This window comes from Littorina saxatilis, linkage group LG2, assembly GCF_037325665.1.
Source record: "Littorina saxatilis isolate snail1 linkage group LG2, US_GU_Lsax_2.0, whole genome shotgun sequence".
Classification (NCBI taxonomy): domain Eukaryota; kingdom Metazoa; phylum Mollusca; class Gastropoda; order Littorinimorpha; family Littorinidae; genus Littorina; species Littorina saxatilis.
This window is the reverse complement of record NC_090246.1, coordinates 3,376,385-3,397,221: the sequence shown is the minus strand read 5'-3', so window position 1 is coordinate 3,397,221 and position 20,837 is coordinate 3,376,385. Positions and strand designations below refer to the sequence as shown.

Below are 20,837 nucleotides of genomic sequence, written 5' to 3'. Positions count from 1 at the left end.
GATACGTGTGAGAGAGTAGGGTGCCTAATAAGTTCCTGAAGCATGCATCTCCCCTGTTGTGGAGTCAGGGTCATCAAAACTACCACTAGGGGAGAGATACACTGAGTTGGGCAAAAGGTGTGGGAACCTATGCCATCTGCTTGGTGCCTCTCCCCGAAAGATACGTTGAGTTGGGCAAAAGGTGCGGGAACCACAGAGATATATCTCTGTGGCGGGAACCTATGCCATCTGCTCGACAGTGTCTTTCCGGAGTTGCGTGTGGTTTTGTGCCTTAGTGCCTGACCACGTCCTCAAATCGCAGCTCCAGTCCCAGCCAGCAATAGTGAACAGTGCTAATTAGAGCAGTGCGCGCTACTCTAAGGTTACCAACAAGCAGTGATCGAGTGGCGTCGCTCGATTTTGTCCAGGCCCAGAACCCCTGCCCAATTTTTCCTGCAGAATAGGACTTAGGTTTTGTTTTTGAAGAGTAAGTTAGGTCACCTACGGGTCATGCCCGATTTTTCAGCAGTTTAAAGACTTAGATTTTATTTGTTAGTATTAAACTGTATTAAAGCCAACCTAGATTCTTCATAGATATATTTTCTATGAAAGAACTCACGTATGTTTTTATATTTAGTCAAGTTTTGACTAAATATTTTAACGTAGAGGGGGGAATCGAGACGAGGGTCGTGGTGTATGTGTGTGTGTGTGTGTGTGTGTGTCTGTGTGTGTGTGTAGAGCGATTCAGACTAAACTACTGGACCGATCTTTATGAAATTTGACATGAGAGTTCCTGGGTATGAAATCCCCATACGTTTTTTTCATTTTTTTGATAAATGTCTTTGATGACGTCATATCCGGCTTTTCGTGAAAGTTGAGGCGGCACTGTCACGCTCTCATTTTTCAACCAAATTGGTTGAAATTTTGGTCAAGTAATCTTCGACGAAGGCCGGGGTTTGGTATTGCATTTCAGCTTGGTGGCTTAAAAACTAATGAGTGAGTTTGGTCATTAAAAATCTGAAAATTGTAAAAAAAATATTTTTTTTATAAAACGATCCAAATTTACGTACATCTTATTCTTTATCATTTTCTGATTCCAAAAATATATAAATATGTTATATTTGGATTAAAAACAAGCTCTGAAAATTAAAAATATAAAAATTATTATCAAATTTAAATTGTCCAAATCAATTTAAAAACACCTTCATCTTATTCCTTGTCGGTTCCTGATTCCAAAAACATATAGATATGATATGTTTGGATTAAAAACACGCTCAGAAAGTTAAAACGAAGAGAGGTACAGAAAAGCGTGCTATCCTTCTCAGCGCAAGTACTACCCCGCTCTTCTTGTCAATTTCACTGCCTTTGCCGTGCGCGGTGGACTGACGATGCTACGAGTATACGGTCTTGCTGCGTTGCGTTGCGTTCACTTTCATTCTGTGAGTTCGGCAGCTACTTGACTAAATGTTGTATTTTCGCCTTACGCGACTTGTTTTCTCTGTTTTGGTCTGAATACAATTTGAAATCCTATTATACTCTTGTTGATTTTGCATTTTGTTCGTCTGTTCGTCTGGTGCGTGTGCCGGTTTGAATGCCATCCTGACAAATGTCTTTTAAAACCGCATGCACGGTAACATCTTATAATATTTCCGTGAAGCTACCACCGCTCGGCTTTACATTACCATTTTATCATGATACGTACTAAGGCAAACACTGTGAATCAGTTTTCTCGCCAAGACAAAACAAGCTGCATAAAGCGAAATTGATATATTTGAGTCAATCGACAATCTGTGGAAGTCACAGAATAAAACTAAAATCCACTTCATTTGTTTTCATGCACGAAGACTAGTCAAATAATTATAGCCGGTAGCTCAGTTGGTAGAGCACTGGACTTGTGATCGGAAGGTCGCAGGTTCGAATTCGGGCCGGGACGGACACGGGTCAACTTTATGTGCAGACCCAGAGACGGAAGCCATGTCCCACCCCCGTGTCATCACAATGGCACGTAAAAGACCTTGGTCATTCTGCCATAAGTGCAGGTGGCTGAATACACCTAAACACGCGGTACAACGTGAGAAAAGACCTGGGTAGCGCGACTCCGTTGCTGCTAGCTTTCCACTGGGAGGAATTAAGCGACCCGAATTTCCCAGCGATGGGACAATAAAGTAATGAAAATAAAGTAATGAAAATATAGGTTGGCTGAAACCCTGCGGCTGATAAAGCCCTGACACATTGTCTTTGTAACACAATAAAGCCCAATGAACATGATATGCATTCAGCAGATTTTCTTGATTTATGAGCTTGTTTGCTATCCAAACACAACATATGCATATGTTTTTATACAGGAGATGATAAAGCTTTAAAGAAAACAAGGCAATAATTGTATATCTGTTGGCAAAAATTCGGTTTTAATAACTTCTTCTAATGATCTTCTTCAGCGTTCGACGATGGCTGTGTCGGTTTTAATAACAACTTCATAGACCTCTAAATATAGGTCCCTGCAACTTTAATGAACAAACAAATTAATTTATTTGTAAGCTTCCATGAAATGCAATCCCATACATAGTCGGGACTGAGTTTAAGAATGTTAGACCAAAATTTTAGTCAATAGATGATTTTTGGAAATAACTTTGTATGGGTTGTGGAAGAGTGAATACCCTTGCCAAAACCTCTGACAAACATTGGAGGGGCCAATCACTAGCGAAGGTACAAACCCGACCGACGGTGTTATTTTCAGAATTCATATATTTGATTTAAAAATGAGTGTGTGACAGTGCCACCTTAACTTTTTGTAAACAGATAATGATGTAATCAGACATTTATTAAAAAAAACCAATAGAAATAAAAGTCGTTTAATTACTTGCTTGATCGCAAAGGTGAGAGAGAGAGAGTGTGTGTGTGTGTGTGTGTGTGTGTGTGTGTGTGTGTGCGTGTGTGTGTGTGTGTGTGTGTGTGTGAGACATTGTGTATGTGTATGTGTGCATTTCAGTGTGTGTGTCATATATGTGTGCGCGATGGTGTGTGTGTGTGAAGGGTGGGGGATATGCGCCGCGGCATGCACGCTATGAATTCTTTGATACCACAACCCCAACCCAGGCTAGTATGACAATCAACTGTGAGCCCAACACGCAACACGGCACTGCATGCTTATCAGCGGGTACACACTGACGCATGTCCCGGGCCACTGAAGCGGTCACTGAGCAACAAAGGATAGTCGGCTTCAGATCTTGGTGGTCGGTCGTTACGCCGGCTGCTGATTGTGCAACATCTGCTGCCGTCATTTACCAAATTACACATCAGGCACTTTCATTACGTTTACTTGATGTGTGTGGGTTTTTTCTCATGATAGTTTTATCGTCATATAGCGCTCAGTGTTTTCTTGGTAATTTTGGGCGAGTCCATGCACCTCTCAACAGGGGTCTGACTAAAGACTATACACAACCACACGTGACCAGACGTGAAGATACTAAATATATAAAAATATTACATGTACATGCTTTAGTTAGAGGTCGAGGGTGTAAAAACAATGGGAACATGGTTGCCGGACGCAGAATTCCGATGTTTCACTTTGCCAGCCGTTCAAGTTGATAGCTCTTTGACTTGAAATGCATTGTAACTCCCTTATTTTTGACTTTTATGACTTAAAACTCGGTACAACGTGAGAAAATACTGTAACTTTGAAGATACTAGAACAACAAATATAGTTTCCTGTCACTGCTTTAGTTGGAGGTCGCACACGGTCGTGTGTGGTCGCCGCATGTCTTTAGTCAGCCGACCGCTCAACAGAGGGGGATCTCATGTCTCCAATATTACAAATAATGGCGGCAAGTACAAAAAGCTGCAGAAAAAGTGTAAGAAGTGTTTCTGCAGCAAAACAACAGCACCGTTTTACTGCAGCATTCTTGATTTGATTTTACTGCAGTAAAAAGGTTTTCTGCAAAAAAAACCCGATGCTTCGGCGGATGATGACATTATTCAGAAATGCTGCAAAAAACTGACCGTTTTATCTGGAGCATTTCTGGTTTTTTTGCAGAATAACTGAATAAAGTCATATTCTGCTGCTTTCCCCACCCCTTTGGCTTTGCAGGCGGCCATCAATTAAACCGTCATTGGAATCAGTTACAAATTGTATTGTTCTCAAGACTGTCTTTGGCCTCTCAGTACACAATTCGGTGTGCCTTTTTATATATTAAATAAGGAGCGAGAAACTCCCATGTCTGAAAGTGAAAACAAATATCAACCGTTTGACAATGTTTCTCCATCTTAATTTCTTATATACAGAAAAAGATGATTAGAACAGCAAAACAAAACAAACAAGTCGCGTAAGGCGAAAATACAATATCAGTTTAGTCAAGTAGCTGTCGAACTCACAGAATGAAACTGAACGCAATGCCATTCTTTCCGCACTTAAAGGCCCGGCAGGAGTATATAAGGAGCCTGACCTTCTGCGTTGGCAAATCATTTCAAACCTCTTGCAGGCAACGGACAAATACTGCTCCTACATTTTCTTTAATATCTCAGTTAAGCATGAGTTACGGTGTCAGATTTTTTGTTCACACAGCTGGTTTTCACACATTTACCGCCCTATGCACTTAGATAAGGTTAATTCTCCATAATAAAGAAGATATTTGTAAACAAACATTTCAATGGGGATCTTGTTCAAAGAAAAGGGCGGAGTCAACACTCTCCGACGTCACAGATTTACACCATGCGTTCCAAAAATAGCAAAACACGTGGCATGCGGCAATTTGGTTCCAGAACATGCTGTCTCAGGTGCATGTGTATTTGTTACATCGGATATGAAGAAAGAAATGCAACTAACCTTTACCACCAGTTGTGGCCTTGATAGGGTATTCCTGTGGGGTTGGGATAAAGCTCTCTCACTAATTTGAGCACACAGTCGGGCATCATAAATTTTCTCGGTTAATGTTTACCCGTGTTGGATTGTCTTGATGTAAGGAAGACGTCTTTTTCGCCAAGTACAATGCACAATTCCAAGCACCGCGTCGGTCTAGCATGGACCAATACTTCTTGTAGAGTACTTTTCTAACGCCGGAATTCCTGCGGTGTGGCAATTGGCCTGTACCTAGCCACCTCTGGCGATGCCGGATTTGTCACACAAGGGCTGCAAAAACAAAAGGCACACTGGCCTACCCCAGAGGAGAGCACTGTACTAGGACCCGTGTCTCCGCTTTCACAATTGCCTCCAGGATCAGATAACCACGTCTGCACCCTAACGGTACTACACACACGAGAGACAGCCTAGCGCCTCTGTATCGAGGTCACACGATGATGGCCCAGCACCTCTTGGTACACAAGTCGAATCTTTTATTACACACCTTCGAGTTTCAAATGGCCACTGATTCTCAGTAAATAGTCTCCTTATTGCGTTCTCCTGGTCACTTAAAAGTTGAGAAGTGTTAAATCAAATTTCGCCATTTATTTCCACAGACAGAAAGAGATGTCAGTGCAATACAGCTTACAGACCGCAGCCTGGCCCTTACTAAGTTACTATCACCATCGGATGTTGGAATGTGAAACACTCAGGTTTTCCCGCCATCTGTCGACAACACTGATTGTGTTAGAGGCTCTCGCTGGGTGGAATAACAGACCGTGTTCCAAAGTATGCGTATACACTACGCAGATTATCACCGTTGACTTCGTCTACATGGTCCCGCTAACTATAATTACTGTCCCTGAAAGTGCCTCACAGGATGGGCAAGTTTACTTTCAAAACAGAAAGGGGTAATCTAAACTCGGTTTGTTCTAAGTGGACATGGGAAACAAAGGGACTCGGATCTTGGGTCGCCCCTGGCAACACAAATGGAAGAATCCAGGATATGCAAATGGTCTTCTGCAGTTTATTCCAAGGTGGTAGGGGGTTGAAAGGGGGAACGAACGGGAGGGGGGAGGGCGGAGGGGACAGTGGTCGGTGGAGCTACTATACTAAGACTGCAGCAATGTAGACTGGTGATGTGAAATCATCACCCACACATTTCGAGGTACCCTCCCCCCTCACCATTCGGTTCACAAGCCTGTTTTTGTCCTTGGTCAGTTTGAAAATGATTGGTTTGTTCAAGTATTCCGCCAAAAAAATGCGCCAAGATTTCCCTCCTCATTTTAGTGGTGTTTGACGCTTGCCCCACTCACTTAGTCAGAGTCTGATGCAAAAATTGACTCCAGAATTCTGTTCATTGACGTTGTGACGTACTAAACTTGTTTATTGTTCTCGGTTTTGGCTGATTCTGTGTTGTTTTTCTGTTAATATCAGCGAAAGTACCATCATAGCGGTGACTGAGTTACAGCAACCAAGACTAAGTTTCATTTTGTCCGTTTGACTAGCCTGACATCTACAGCCTTGACATTGTTATTCTGTTTCTCTCTGTGTGACTGATTTCTTTGACACAAAGGTTCTCTGTGTGAAAGTTCAATTGTATTGTAAATATAAACAAAATACGCAATCAATATGCAAGATATCACAAATGTTCAGAAACGAAAATATGTGAAAAACTCTGAAGAAGCTGAAAAGAAGAAATGCTGCTCGCACAGACAGAAAGCCAGATGGTAAAATTCAGTTTAGCGGTGAGAGAGAGGAAATTAATCTTATTTACGCCCAAGTTCAAAAGGTTAAAACATTTTTGGGAGAAGGAAATCCAAACAAAGAGCTTGTGGACACTATCTTGTGCTTTTTTTAATTGACAAAAACATTGAAGCTGATTTATTAGAGCGCCCTGGTGCCCCCGCGTCCCCAGTGCACTTTGGCCTGTTCGTGTTTACATCGCGTGCCACGCGTTGTGCTATTTTTGCTAAGCCCCGCCCCTTTTTCTGTTGCATTATGGGAGAGGCCGGATCGGTTGTGACGTGTAGTACACTCGTAGCATCGTCTGTCCACCGCTCGTCACCCAGAAAAGCGCGGTAGCGGTTGGGCTGAGGAGGATAGCACGCTTTTCTATATATCTCTATTCTTTTTAACTCTCAGTCGAACCGCGTGTTTTTAATCCAAACATATCATATCTATATGTTTTTGGAATCAGGAACCGACAAGGAATAAGATGCAATTGTTTTTAAATCGATTTCGGAAATTTAATTTCAATCATAATTTTTATATTTTTAATTTTCAGAGCTTGTTTTTAATCCAAATATAACATATTTATATGCTTTTGGAATCAGAAAATGATGAAGAATACGATAAACGTAATTTTGAATCGTTTTATAAAAAAAATAATTTTAATTACAAATTTCAGATTTTTAATGACCAAAGTCATTAATTAATTTTTAAGCCTCCAAGCTGAAATGCAATACCAAAGTACCGGCCTTCGTCGAAGATTGCTTGGCCAACATTTCGATCACAGATTTGATTGAAAAATGAGGGTGTGACAGTGCCGCCTCAACTTTTACAAAATGCCGGATATGACGTCATCAAAGACATTTATCAAAAAAATGAAAAAAACGTATGGGGATATCATACCCAGGAACTCTCATGAAAAATTTCGCGTAGTATTTAGTCAGACCGCTCAATCGCTCGACACACCACACACACCGTCACCACGACCCTCGTCTGGATTCCCCCCTCTATGTTAAAACATTTAGTCAAAACTAAAATTTATTAAAAAGGGTGTATTTGAAATGACTGTACACTGCCCCAAACTGTGAACTAAGCATGGTTTCTTTTAAAATGCCGGCAGAATAATGATTGTACAACGGATCCTTCAAACATCAAAAGACAATGTGCCAAGACCAAGGGGGTACGTATTTGACCAATCAAAACCATCGTCGTTTTCGGCTAGCAAGGGAAAGCACTGTTCAGAGTAAACATCCGGGTCTTTTCGCCGCCATTGAACGTGATTTGCGTGCGAAAAGTTATTTTTAAGTTCTTTTAAGTGGAAAAAGGTGACTGAACGAAGATATTGTTGTGCTTATCTATTGAAAATTACATGTAATTGATTTGCTTAAGTAATATGCGTTTCAAGAAACAGTATTTTGTGCGGTAGAAGAACTAAAATCAGTAAATGTTGGAGCAATTGTTCCTAGTTTTCAAAGTGAAACCACTTACTTCCAGTGGTGTTTCGTTGATACTGACATCTGTCACTGTCGTCAGAACTGACTTACTCTATTCTGTGAATACAAGTGCAACGTGATCTTTCGCCTCAGATAGGATACAAATCGAAATAGATTCAAAGAAGCTATTATAAGGCCTGGGTATAAAACGTCCCTGCACTTGCACAAGTTGCAGACGGAGAGAATTGGCATTGTTCGTCAACTAGGTCAGTTACGGGTGTTGTGACTGCTCAGCGAAATTTTGCTGAAACTAGTGAAAATGAAATTGAAAAGCGATACATTTGAGTTTGACTGAAATTTGTTTTATTTCCCTAGCCCTAGGTTTTCAATGAAATTAGACTAAAATTCCTCATTTCTCAATAGACCCTATCGGTATTCCAAGCTCTCGTGATCTCTCGCAAACTTCAGAGCATAGCAAAGCATGCGGTACAGCGATCTCGTGCGATCTGCACAAGCCAAAGTTCGAAGTTCTCGTGATGTTCAAAGCATAACAAAGAGCGTGTCTCGCGAGAGCTGCTCAGATACCGAAAAGGTCTATTCTTGAGCATCCCGAGTTTACTTTTCTCCTTCAAAAGTGAGGCATGCATGTCGATGTACATGTAGTTGCTTCCTCTTAAGTTGAATCGAACAAAACTATTGCTTTAGAAATTTACACAATGCATTTCAGAATTTGGATAACTTGCATTGAGTTGCAACAGCCTTCATTGAGTCGATCAAAAACAAAAATTGACCGTGTGTTACTGTTACCAGTGTTAGTGTTAGCAGTTTTCTTCATGAGGGAAATTATGTGTTGGAGGTGGTGAGATGGCGAGTGTTTGTTAAAGGCGAGACATGCTTATGGCTAGCTATGCAAGAATTAAACACCATTGGTTGATATCGAAAAGGTCACCTGCACTGGTACGTAGACAGCCAATCGGTTTGGCAGCTGCGCGGCCGCCATTTTTTCTCGCAGCAAGCAACCCCCGGGCACAATCGCCTTTGCATTCCAAATCCTAGTGTTCTTCGCGGCGAGAAATATGCCCAAGAAACAGTACTTCCTCGCTTCACTTTCTATTCTCGCCTTAAACTTAAACAAACGGGGGATTGGTTGTTGGTCCTTTGAATAGTAACAACACATTTGTGAATCACTGAATGTATGGGGGAGGAGGTTGGGGTGACAGAAAAAAAGAAATCTGCATGAAATGCTAAATTCATATGAACAAGAACCAATCCAGGTTTCCCAATTGCTTCGTTTCCGGCCGATTTATGTGGAGCACGTGATGCACACACAAAATATTGGCGGTCTAGAAGTGTCGTCTGCGCAATGATCGCGGCGGCTTTCTTGACCGCCAAGGACGACCACACACGTTGTGAGACGTCATTCATTAGACCTCAATACAGGATTCTGGAAAATACTTCATATCAATTGTGTACATTTTTTGTTAATGTTATTCATTGTTTTATTACAGCAAACCAATGGCGTCAGGAGGAGGGCCCCCTTCTGGAGGCTTTGGGCGAGGTGGGAGAGGCTGGGCCATCATGGAGGCCCTAAAGAAAGAACAGGTTAATAATAATATAAGTTAACATGTTATTATCAATAATTCTGTACCACTACCAGTAGATGTCAACTTTCTAAATGTTTATTAGCTGTCAGTGTCAGGCTCATTGAAAGAGTTTATTAATGTAAAAGATGCCAATGATGTACACATTTTGAATTTGACAAGTGCCTGAAGCTAAACTTGAATGCAGTCTACTTTCAGTTGTATGTAGTAGGTTGTGGCTGGCATTGTGTTCTACATCACTGAGTATAAAGTAGACTGTTTTGCTGATCTGAGCCTGCTGGGAATGACATAATGCTATTGCTATACCTTGTTTACACTGAATGATGAATCATGACTGATATGATAGTGACCCCACTGTGCGTTGCTTTCTTAATTCCTGTTTGAACTTTGATATTTAGGCTCAGACCCCGGGTCAGGCACCAGCACCAACAGGCCGAGGAAGCTTGCTGGCACTTGGACGAGCAGCAGCTGCTCTTCAGCCTCCCACACAGACACCCACTGCAACTCCACAGCTGCAGTCTGCAGGTTAGTCGGCATGCTCCAGAATTAGGCCTGTAATACAGATGCAGGTTAGTCGGCATGCTCCAGAATTAGGCCTGTAATACAGATGTAACAACTAACATACAGTAAACTGAAAGAAAAGTGAATAAAGTTTAAGACCTTTCCTTCCAAAATGATCATGGTGTTGTGGCAGTGCAGTGCGTAGGGTTGATTGTGACTCAGTAAACAGTTCTTGTGGGAAGATATGCTGTCCGCTTCGTCGATGATACATGAGTTTTAAACCCCTTTTTCAGTTATTGCTTTTTGAGTCTCAACAAACCTCTGGAGTTTACGGTGACCAACTGAATATTTGTGTGTTATGTCAATATGTGAATAAAGAAAGACAATTTTCCCTCTCCACAGCGGCCCCTAGACCAGTGAGTGGACGTGGAAGTGCTGCTGGCTTGTTGGCTCTCGTGCAGCAGCAGCAACAACAAAGGTAAGATTTGCATGTCCCTTTCACGCAACTGACTGGTAAGCTGAAAGGCTGCTACCATCACCTTGTCCTTTAGGTTGACTTCAGTATCTAGTGTCTGTTCTCAAATGAATAAGCAGGGGTGGGACTTTTCCGCAACTTTCCGCGGATACCACTTTCTAACTCTTCTGGAGCAATCTGTGTTTCTGCACCTAAGATTATATAAAATGCTGTCTGAGCTGTATAAAAAAAATGGTTTTATTCTCAAACGGCATCCATTTCACAAACCAGCCCAGAATCGTATTTTGTATGTATTTGATGCTCCTGGAGGCTTGAGAGTGAAATAGTGCAAACTGAAAAATCCTGATTGACCCGTTATTTTCAGCTTCACTGTTGAATAAGAGCACAGTATTATTAAAAGCCTGACCTGGTTTAATTTCTTTAGAGGGCAGCCAGCCCGTGGTCGTGGAGCCCTGTTGGCTCATGCAGCAGCAGCAGCCGCCGCTACGCAGAAACCAGCACCAGGTGTAGCGCCAGCGCCGGTTTCTATGGCGCCCCCTCGTGTCCCACAAGCAGCGGCTGGAGAACCCGCTGCCCCTGTCGGTGCCATGGCCAGGATGGGAATCAGGGAATCCGAGGAGCCTCCTCGGGAACATGTCCGTCGCCCCGCCGTCAGTCGCAGGGGAGACTACACTAAAGCTGGCGGGCAGGCGTAAGTTCCCTTATATCTTGCCTCGTGTCATAATTGATTGATTGATAATAGCATAAACTAATGAAGGGAAGAGTGATCCATTTTCATTCAAGACAATGCTGTTTGTAGTGGTCAGACTTACAGAGAGGATTGGTGTGGGTGTTTATCCACGTTTGTGAGTTTAGCTTGCAGATGTTCTCATTGTGGTGTTTTTTTTTTTTACATGTATAGTTAGTTTCTTGCCACCAGGAAGACTGATCCAAATACTTTGAAAGTTAATCTTTTTCCTAAGCAAGTGCAAGGTGTGGTTTTGACAGATGTTTCTGTTTGGTAGATCAAGACTGGCTGTGAACTCCGTTCGTCTGAGAGCCAAGAACAAGAACATCTACCAGTACCACGTCAACTTCAGCCCCATCGTGGACAGCAAGGGCATGCGAGTGGGGCTGCTCAACGAGCACAAAGACACACTGCCTGTCAAGCTCTTCGACGGCACCATCATGTTTCTCCCAAACAAGCTGGACCAGGATGTAAGTGCTATTGTTCAAATCTGATCTTGTGGGCAAATAGACTATTTCCACAAGCAACTTTGTCTGCTTTGTATTGGTTGTGAAAGAGTTAGTACCCTTGCTTTTTCTCTGACAAACTTTAGACACGTGGTTCCTGTACTGGTGTTTGAGACCCACCCCCTTGCTAGTGACTGGCCTGAAATGTCACGTGGGAAAGTTTCCCCACGTGACATTATGGGCCACGTGTCCTGAGTTTGGCCGAGACAAGTGTGGCCGAGACAAGTGTGGCCGAGACAAGCTAGGGTTGTCTTTCACAACCCATGCAATCCTGATCGAGTTATTTGCGAAAACCGTCTATTACAGGCTGTTTCATTTGTATTATAGTTTTCACGCTAATATGTCAGAAGATGCTCAGCTCTTGACAGAAATGCGTGTGAAGAGCTGACTGATTGGTTGATTGATTCATTGATTTTTGTGTGTGTGATGATTAATTCATTTATTTGCTTATTTATTGATTTGTTTTGTCCAGGAGCTACAGCTGACATCGACACGCAAAACAGACGGTGCCACCATCACCATCCTGATCAGACTGACCAAAGCTCTGCCCATTGAGCAGTGTCCACAACTCTACAATATCTTGCTGCGCAAGTACGTACTTTTCTCAAATCAAATCACTTGCCTCACTTAAAAGGGCCAGTCTTGTCCTTAAGTTTTTATTATGCATAGCTGCACTGCAGTGAAAGGACAAAGGTTTTGTTTTGGAAACAGCACAAGGGAGACATGTATGCCAACTTTCAAGGACGAAGAAACAGTCTAGCATTATTGGCTGTGTTTTGAATGCCATCCAGCATGACTTTTCAATTGAAACATCGGCATGTCAAAGCTGGAATTACCTTTTTAATTTTATGTCAGCGAGACTTTGTGGGTTTGAAATTTGTGTTTTAGTTATAACAGTGTTGTTCCTAGACTGGGATGTCAATAAGTTAGTTAGACTTGTACATAGTGTTAATCCAGTTCCAGCTGACCTATTCAGCTATTGTCTTCTGGGAGTCTGGGAACAGCACTGGCTTTGTCCAATAGAAAAACTGACAGAAGACAAAACTATCGGACAGTTAACCGTCAGACCAATGCAACAGATCAAAAAAGTATGTGTCAGTGATCGAAGACTGAGAACAAGACTGTTGGATGTGCAAGGTTTAAATGATGATCACAAAGATGTCAAGCGTCAATACCAAGATAGATTTGTTGTAATCAGAAGTATGTAATTGTGTGGTTGCAGGATCATGTCCCTGATGAAGCTGGTGCAAGTCGGACGCTACTACTACAACCCTGCAACGCCAAGCAAAGTTCGGGAACACCAGTAAGTGACAAGTTTAGCCCGGTGTGGGGTTCATGGTCTCGCTGAGTGAATCCCAAACGGTCACTCTTCTTTCAGTATGGGAAGTCACTGCTACAGGCTTAACTTGGGACTATGTCACAATTGTTCAAGCATTGGCCAGACTACTTTGTTGCTTTGAAGTCTCTTTAATCATTTACAAAAACTTCATTTTATGCCTGAGTACGGTGGAACATGTCTATAACGAATACCCAAGGGACCGACCGAAAGTGGTCATTTTAGACGAAGTGTTCGCTATTGAACGGTGAAATGCACAGAAAATAAGTTTGTGGAGGATCCTTTGGGGTGGTGGTTGTGGGCAGGTGGTCATTACTGAGAGGTTGTTGCCAGGGCAGGTGGTCATTACTGAGAGGTTGTTGCCAGGGCAGGTGATCATTACTGAGAGGTTGTTGCCAGGGCAGGTGATCATTACTGAGAGGTTGTTGCCAGGGCAGGTGATCATTACTGAGAGGTTGTTGCCAGGGCAGGTGATCATTGCTGAGAGGTTGTTGCCAGGGCAGGTGATCATTACTGAGAGGTTGTTGCCAGGGCAGGTGATCATTACTGAGAGGTTGTTGCCAGGCAGGTTGGACTGTAGTTAAAGTGGCACAATACAGATGTCAGAACTGAGTTCTGGTTGTCTTTAACAGCATCATATGAAAGACCAAGGTATAAGTTGAGGTTTTCGGTGGGGATGTGCAACTTGTTACAGTGTCCTTTTTTTAACAAACGTACATCTTTCAGGAATGATTGAACACAAAATTAAAATGTTCATGATGAATGCCTTCTCCTTCTTCACATACACAGCACACTCAAAACATCACCAATCATCCATACATTCCTCCTAACACCCATAATTCAGCTAAAATAACCATAACATAAAAACTTATGCACAGAGGAAGTGGTCGGCAGTCACAAGTCACGTGACTGCTGAGAAGTAAAGGGAACTAACTCAATCATTTCTGATGATTACTATCTCATGACGTAGTTGTGTGTTCTGAAAAGTGGTGTGTTGTCTTGGTGTCAGGTTGGAGGTGTGGCCTGGGTACATCACCTCCATCGGGGAACAGGAGGGGGGTCTGCTGTTGCTGCTGGACAGTAGCCACAGGGTGCTGCGCTGCCAGACCGTCCTCGACCTCATGTGAGTACACTGGTTCAACAAAATTCGCAACCAAGCAAACACAAGATTCCAGTGCATGCTCAGAAATGAATGGGAGGAAAATTCCCATGCAGTATTCGAAATTTTGAAACTAATTTTTTCCAGATTTTGGAGGAGAAAAAAGTCAGGTGGGAGCTTTGAACCCATTGGTTAAAGATGTATTGCTGATGCGACTCTTCAGAATACCTTGCTTAACCTCACCCCTGCTTTACCCTTCCTGGCCTGAATTACTTTTAAGCTGCTGATCGTGTGGAGCCAGTAGCATATGCTGTGTTATGGTGGTGAGCTCACAGTCCATTCGAAGACCATGTGTGCAGTCCTTGGGCCAATCAGGATACAACTGCACAAAAGTGACTGACTGTGAGCGAGCAACAAAAGGAAGAGAAGAAGAAGTCATTCCACCTTGACTTTTTCTGTCTTTCTTTTTTTCATTACCTTCATTGTTTTTCTTCTTTCTTTTGTGCAGAGAGAAAAGTGTCTGTTGTATGATCCTTCGTCGTCCAAGCATTTGGTCACATTACCCTAAACCAACTTTGTGTGTGTGTGTGTGTGTGCCTTATACAGCTGCCTGAAAAGAATGGGGTAATAGACAAATTGTGGAAATAACTGTCGGGTTTGCATGGGTTATGAAAGAGAAAGCTCTTTTGCTTGGACAAATATTGACATGTGCTTGGTCTACTCATGTTTGAGACACCCTCTCGCTAGTGACTGGCCTGTAATGTCACATGGAAAAGTTTCCCCACATGACATTACCCCCCGCGGGTTAGGGGGAGTCCCATATTGGTTGGGACAAGAAAGAATTTACCCGATGCTCCCCAGCATGTCGTAAGAGGCGACTAACGGATTCTGTTTCTCCTTTTTACCCTTGTTAAGTGTTTCTTGTATAGAATATAGTCAATGTTTGTAAAGATCATAGTCAAGCAGTATGTAAGAAATGTTAAGTCCTTTGTACTGGAAACTTGCATTCTCCCAGTAAGGTATATTGTACTACGTTGCAAGCCCCTGGAGCAAATTTTTTATTGGTGCTTTTGTGAACAAGAAACAATTGACAAGTGGCTCTATCCCATCTCCCCCCTTCCCTCCGTCGCGATATAACCTTGAACGGTTGAAAACGACGTTAAACACCAATTAAAGAAATTAAAGAAATGACATTATTTCCCACGTGAAACTTCAGGCCAGTCACTAGCGAGGGGTTGTGTGTCTAACACATGTACAGAAACCACATGTGTTATTTCCGAAAATCATTGATTTTCAGTGTTGTGAACACATTATTTTCCTTGAACGATGCACTTCATATACTTCATAATAAGTGAACGTGTTGTAAAGTGCAGTCGGTCCTATATGAATGTCTTGCCTATTTGATGTTTGAGCAATACACACTACACAGTGCCTACCACACTAGCACTTGTTTTAAGTAGTTGTTTTTTTTTAAATATTACTGTGTATACATACATTCTGCCCTTTCAAAGCACATTTTACACACAGCTTTAATACATGCGTGGACGCAAACACATTTACTGTATACACATAAGTTCATTCTTTATTTCTGCAAATACTTTATACATATTTTTTGTAAGACTATTCTAAAAATACGTAGTGACAAACGCATCCTTCCAGTTATAGTCGTAAGTAATGTATTATGTTTATGAATACTTTCTATACATTAAAAAAAAAGTGTCATATCCAAAGTAAAAAAAAAATGTACACGACCTGAACTTTTGTGTTTGTTATAGGCCGACAGATTGACTAAATGTTTTGATATCGCTTGACGCGACTTTGGTATTGGTCTCTTTCCATGCCTGATTGAGAGGAACTGCATATAGTTTCTGATGATTATGACATGGGATTTAAATACACACCTTAACAATTCATGTAGCGCTTGTACCATGTTGGCATTCTTTTTCAGGGCAGATATGATGCACGCAAGCCAAAGAACTTTTCAAGAGGATGCCACACGAAAAATTGTTGGTTGTACTGTGTTGACACGGTACAACAACAAAACCTACCGGGTTGATGACATTGACTGGGGAAAAACTCCGCAGAATTCCTTTGAGACCTCCTCAGGAGAAGAAATCACATTTGCCGACTACTACCAGTAAGTTATGCACTTCATGCGCCCTCTTTTGTTAGTTGCACCTATGCAAGATTAGTTGAACATATTATTTTGGTTTTGGTTTTGGTTTTGTTCACACAAGTGTACTTTCTGTGTTGGTGTATGTCAGTGATGTTGTTTGGGGTCAGCAAAGTGACAAACATTCTTTTCATTCACCCAAAATGTAGCTATTATTTTCTCAGATCTACCAAATTGGAGAGAAAAGAGGCGTCAAGGGCTACCTTTAACTCCAAAACGATTATTGGCACTGGCCGATGAAAGTAAATTCTGAGCATTAAATTCATACCAGTGTGCTGCTCATTGTTCTGAAACCTGTCACTGATTGTGCTCAGTGAGGAACTAAGCTTTACTCTGTGGTAGCAGTGAGCACAAGCCAGTGATCGTAAGAAATCCAGGATAATACTGACAAGAAGAACACTTTTGAAAAGATATGCTTGCTTAAAAAAGAGTCCAATTTGTGATAAAAGAGAAAGACATGTTTGAAAGATGTGAATGTGGTTTTCAGGAAGCAGTACGGCAAGAAAGTGGACCTGCAGCAGCCACTGCTGGTTCACAGACCAAAAGCCAGGAAAATCAACGGAGTAAGTAGATATGTAGATGGTTTCACACCGATTGTACAGTGGTACCGGCCATGAAAGGACACCCTTGGGACCAGCCACAAGTGTCCTTACATTGCAGGTGGCCTGTCATGAAAGGTATAGTTTGGTCGGGATAGTTGACAAATGGACAACAGAAAGCGTCCTTTTAAGGGAGGTATCCTCTCATTGGAGGGGCCACACGTTGCAGGTACTGCTGTACTTCATGGGGGACAGGTACCACTATTATAACCTTCGTGGTTGAAAACGACGTTAAACACCAAATAAAGAAAGAAAGAAAGGTACCACTATACAAGGTATGTCGGGAACCTGAATATGTAGATGGTTTCACACTGACTACAAGGTATGTCGGGAACCTGTATAACCTGAAAGTTAAAGGCAAGAGTATACATTCCACTAAGTCAGTCATTTGTGAAAATCAGACAGTCTGTAGTGTATAATTGTGCCAGTAGCTTTAATCTGATAGGAGAAACTGTCAGATGCAATCTAAATCGGTAGAAACTGTCAGATGCAATCTAAATTGGTACGGCTGAGAGCTTTTCAATTTTTGCGCCGTATTATCACATAAAAAGCCTGTAAAATACAAGAAATTACAAGTTAACACAAAGACTTACTACTACCAGGTTTTTTTCTGTCGTGTGGACACATGATTAGGTGCACTGAGAAGAATGGACAACTGGTGGATTGAATGAAGATAAATCAATAGATTGACAGATGATTGTGTTTCATTTTGTCCCAACTACAGAAAGAGGCAATTCAGCTTTCAGAGAGGCCCTTCTGGTCGTGAAAACATCAATGAAATATGAGGCCCTTCTGGTCGTGAAAACATCAATGAAATATGAGGCCCTTCTGGTCGTGAAAACATCAATGAAATATGAGGCCCTTCTGGTCGTGAAAACATCAATGAAATATGAGGCCCTTCTGGTCGTGAAAACATCAATGAAATATGAGGCCCTTCTGGTCGTGAAAACATCAATGAAATATGAGGCCCTTCTGGTCGTGAAAACATCAATGAAATATGAGGCCCTTCTGGTCGTGAAAACATCAATGAAATATGAGGCCCTTCTGGTCGTGAAAACATCAATGAAATATGAGGCCCTTCTGGTCGTGAAAACATCAATGAAATATGAGGCCCTTCTGGTCGTGAAAACATCAATGAAATATGAGGCCCTTCTGGTCGTGAAAACATCAATGAAATATGAGGCCCTTCTGGTCGTGAAAACATCAATGAAATATGAGGCCCTTCTGGTCGTGAAAACATCAATGAAATATGAGGCCCTTCTGGTCGTGAAAACATCAATGAAATATGAGGCCCTTCTGGTCGTGAAAACATCAATGAAATATGAGGCCCTTCTGGTCGTGAAAACATCAATGAAATATGAGGCCCTTCTGGTCGTGAAAACATCAATGAAATATGAGGCCCTTCTGGTCGTGAAAACATCAATGAAATATGAGGCCCTTCTGGTCGTGAAAACATCAATGAAATATGAGGCCCTTCTGGTCGTGAAAACATCAATGAAATATGAGGCCCTTCTGGTCGTGAAAACATCAATGAAATATGAGGCCCTTCTGGTCGTAAAAACATCAATGAAATATGAGGCCCTTCTGGTCGTGAAAACATCAATGAAATATGAGGCCCTTCTGGTCGTGAAAACATCAATGCAATATGAGGCCCTTCTGGTCGTGAAAACATGAATGAAATATGAGGCAAGCTTTGAGAGAGGCCCTTCTGGTCGTGAAAACAATGAAATATGAGGCAAGGCTGCACAGTGGATCCCAGCAAACTTGATGTCATTGAGCACATTGTACCAGTGACCATGGGCTCACCATGTTTGTGTCAGCACATTGTACCAGTGACCATGGGCTCACCATGTGTGTGTCAGCACATTGTACCAGTGACCTTGGGCTCACCATGTGTGTCAGCACATTGTACCAGTGACCTTGGGCTCACCATGTGTGTCAGCACATTGTACCAGTGACCTTGGGCTCACCATGTGTGTCAGCACATTGTACCAGTGACCATGGGCTCACCATGTTTGTGTCAGCACATTGTACCAGTGACCTTGGGCTCACCATGTGTGTCAGCACATTGTACCAGTGACCTTGGGCTCACCATGTGTGTGTCAGCACATTGTACCAGTGACCATGGGCTCACCATGTTTGTGTCAGCACATTGTACCAGTGACCTTGGGCTCACCATGTTTGTGTCAGCACATTGTACCAGTGACCATGGGCTCACCATGTGTGTGTCAGCACATTGTACACGTGACCATGGGCTCACCATGTGTGTGTCAGCACATTGTACACGTGACCATGGGCTCACCATGTGTGTGTCAGCACATTGTACACGTGACCTTGGGCTCACCATGTGTGTGTCAGCACATTGTACACGTGACCATGGGCTCACCATGTGTGTGTCAGCACATTGTACACGTGACCTTGGGCTCACCATGTGTGTGTCAGCACATTGTACCAGTGACCATGGGCTCACCATCTTTGTGTCAGCACATTGTACACGTGACCATGGGCTCACCATCTTTGTGTCAGCACATTGTACACGTGACCATGGGCTCACCATCTTTGTGTCAGCACATTGTACACGTGACCACGGGCTCACCATCTTTGTGTCAGCACATTGTACCAGTGACCATGGGCTCACCATGTTTGTGTCAGCACATTGTACCAGTGACCATGGGCTCACCATCTTTGTGTCAGCACATTGTACACGTGACCATGGGCTCACCATCTTTGTGTCAGCACATTGTACGAGTGACCATGGGCTCACCATCTTTGTGTCAGCACATTGTACCAGTGACCATGGGCTCACCATGTTTGTGTCAGCACATTGTACCAGTGACCATGGGCTCACCATGTTTGTGTCAGCACATTGTACACGTGACCATGGGCTCACCATGTTTGTGTCAGCACATTGTACCAGTGACCATGGGCTCACCATCTTTGTGTCAGCACATTGTACACGTGACCATGGGCTCACCATGTGTGTGTCAGCACATTGTACACGTGACCTTGGGCTCACCATGTGTGTGTCAGCACATTGTACCAGTGACCATGGGCTCACCATGTGTGTGTCAGCACATTGTACCAGTGACCATGGGCTCACCATGTGTGTGTCAGCACATTGTACACGTGACCTTGGGCTCACCATGTGTGTGTCAGCACATTGTACCAGTGACCATGGGCTCACCATGTGTGTGTCAGCACATTGTACACGTGACCTTGGGCTCACCATCTTTGTGTCAGCACATTGTACACGTGACCATGGGCTCACCATCTTTGTGTCAGCACATTGTACACGTGACCATGGGCTCACCATCTTTGTGTCAGCACATTGTACCAGTGACCATGGGCTCACCATGTTTGTGTCAGCACATTGTACCAGTGACCATGGGCTCACCATCTTTGTGTCAGCACATTGTACACGTGACCTTGGGCTCACCATGTGTGTGTCAGCACATTGTACCAGTGACCATGGGCTCACCATGTTTGTGTCAGCACATTGTACCAGTGACCATGGGCTCACCATGTTTGTGTCAGCACATTGTACCAGTGACCATGGGCTCACCATGTTTGTGTCAGCACATTGTACACGTGACCATGGGCTCACCATCTTTGTGTCAGCACATTGTACCAGTGACCATGGGCTCACCATCTTTGTGTCAGCACATTGTACACGTGACCATGGGCTCACCATGTGTGTGTCAGCACATTGTACACGTGACCATGGGCTCACCATGTGTGTGTCAGCACATTGTACCAGTGACCTTGGGCTCACCATGTGTGTGTCAGCACATTGTACCAGTGACCATGGGCTCACCATGTGTGTGTCAGCACATTGTACACGTG

General features: G+C 42.9%; 2 protein-coding genes across 2 annotated transcripts in view; one reads left to right on the top strand and one right to left on the bottom strand.

Moving 5' to 3' along the window:
* The first annotated feature begins 7,796 nt into the window (after positions 1 to 7,796).
* LOC138958017 (piwi-like protein 1) overlaps positions 7,797 to 20,837 on the top strand; it is a 30,217-nt gene continuing 17,176 nt past the window's right edge. The window contains exons 1-11 of the mRNA XM_070329044.1: positions 7,797 to 7,869; positions 9,486 to 9,579; positions 9,977 to 10,103; positions 10,482 to 10,557; positions 10,979 to 11,245; positions 11,559 to 11,751; positions 12,260 to 12,378; positions 13,010 to 13,090; positions 14,133 to 14,246; positions 16,171 to 16,359; positions 16,883 to 16,958. Of these exons, the coding sequence (XP_070185145.1) occupies positions 9,493 to 9,579; positions 9,977 to 10,103; positions 10,482 to 10,557; positions 10,979 to 11,245; positions 11,559 to 11,751; positions 12,260 to 12,378; positions 13,010 to 13,090; positions 14,133 to 14,246; positions 16,171 to 16,359; positions 16,883 to 16,958 (1,329 nt within the window). The 5' untranslated portion in view covers positions 7,797 to 7,869; positions 9,486 to 9,492. The remainder of the gene's footprint in view (positions 7,870 to 9,485; positions 9,580 to 9,976; positions 10,104 to 10,481; positions 10,558 to 10,978; positions 11,246 to 11,558; positions 11,752 to 12,259; positions 12,379 to 13,009; positions 13,091 to 14,132; positions 14,247 to 16,170; positions 16,360 to 16,882; positions 16,959 to 20,837) is intronic.
* Positions 17,737 to 18,768, bottom strand: LOC138957040 (putative protein FAM47C). Its single transcript, XM_070328215.1, has one exon. It carries the CDS (start codon positions 18,766 to 18,768, stop codon positions 17,737 to 17,739), a length of 1,032 nt encoding a protein of 343 aa, XP_070184316.1.

Excerpts from the sequence above, each read along its gene's own strand:
- LOC138957040 (XM_070328215.1), bottom strand. The coding sequence starts at position 18,768 with ATGACATCAAGTTTGCTGGGATCCACTGTGCAGCCTTGCCTCATATTT.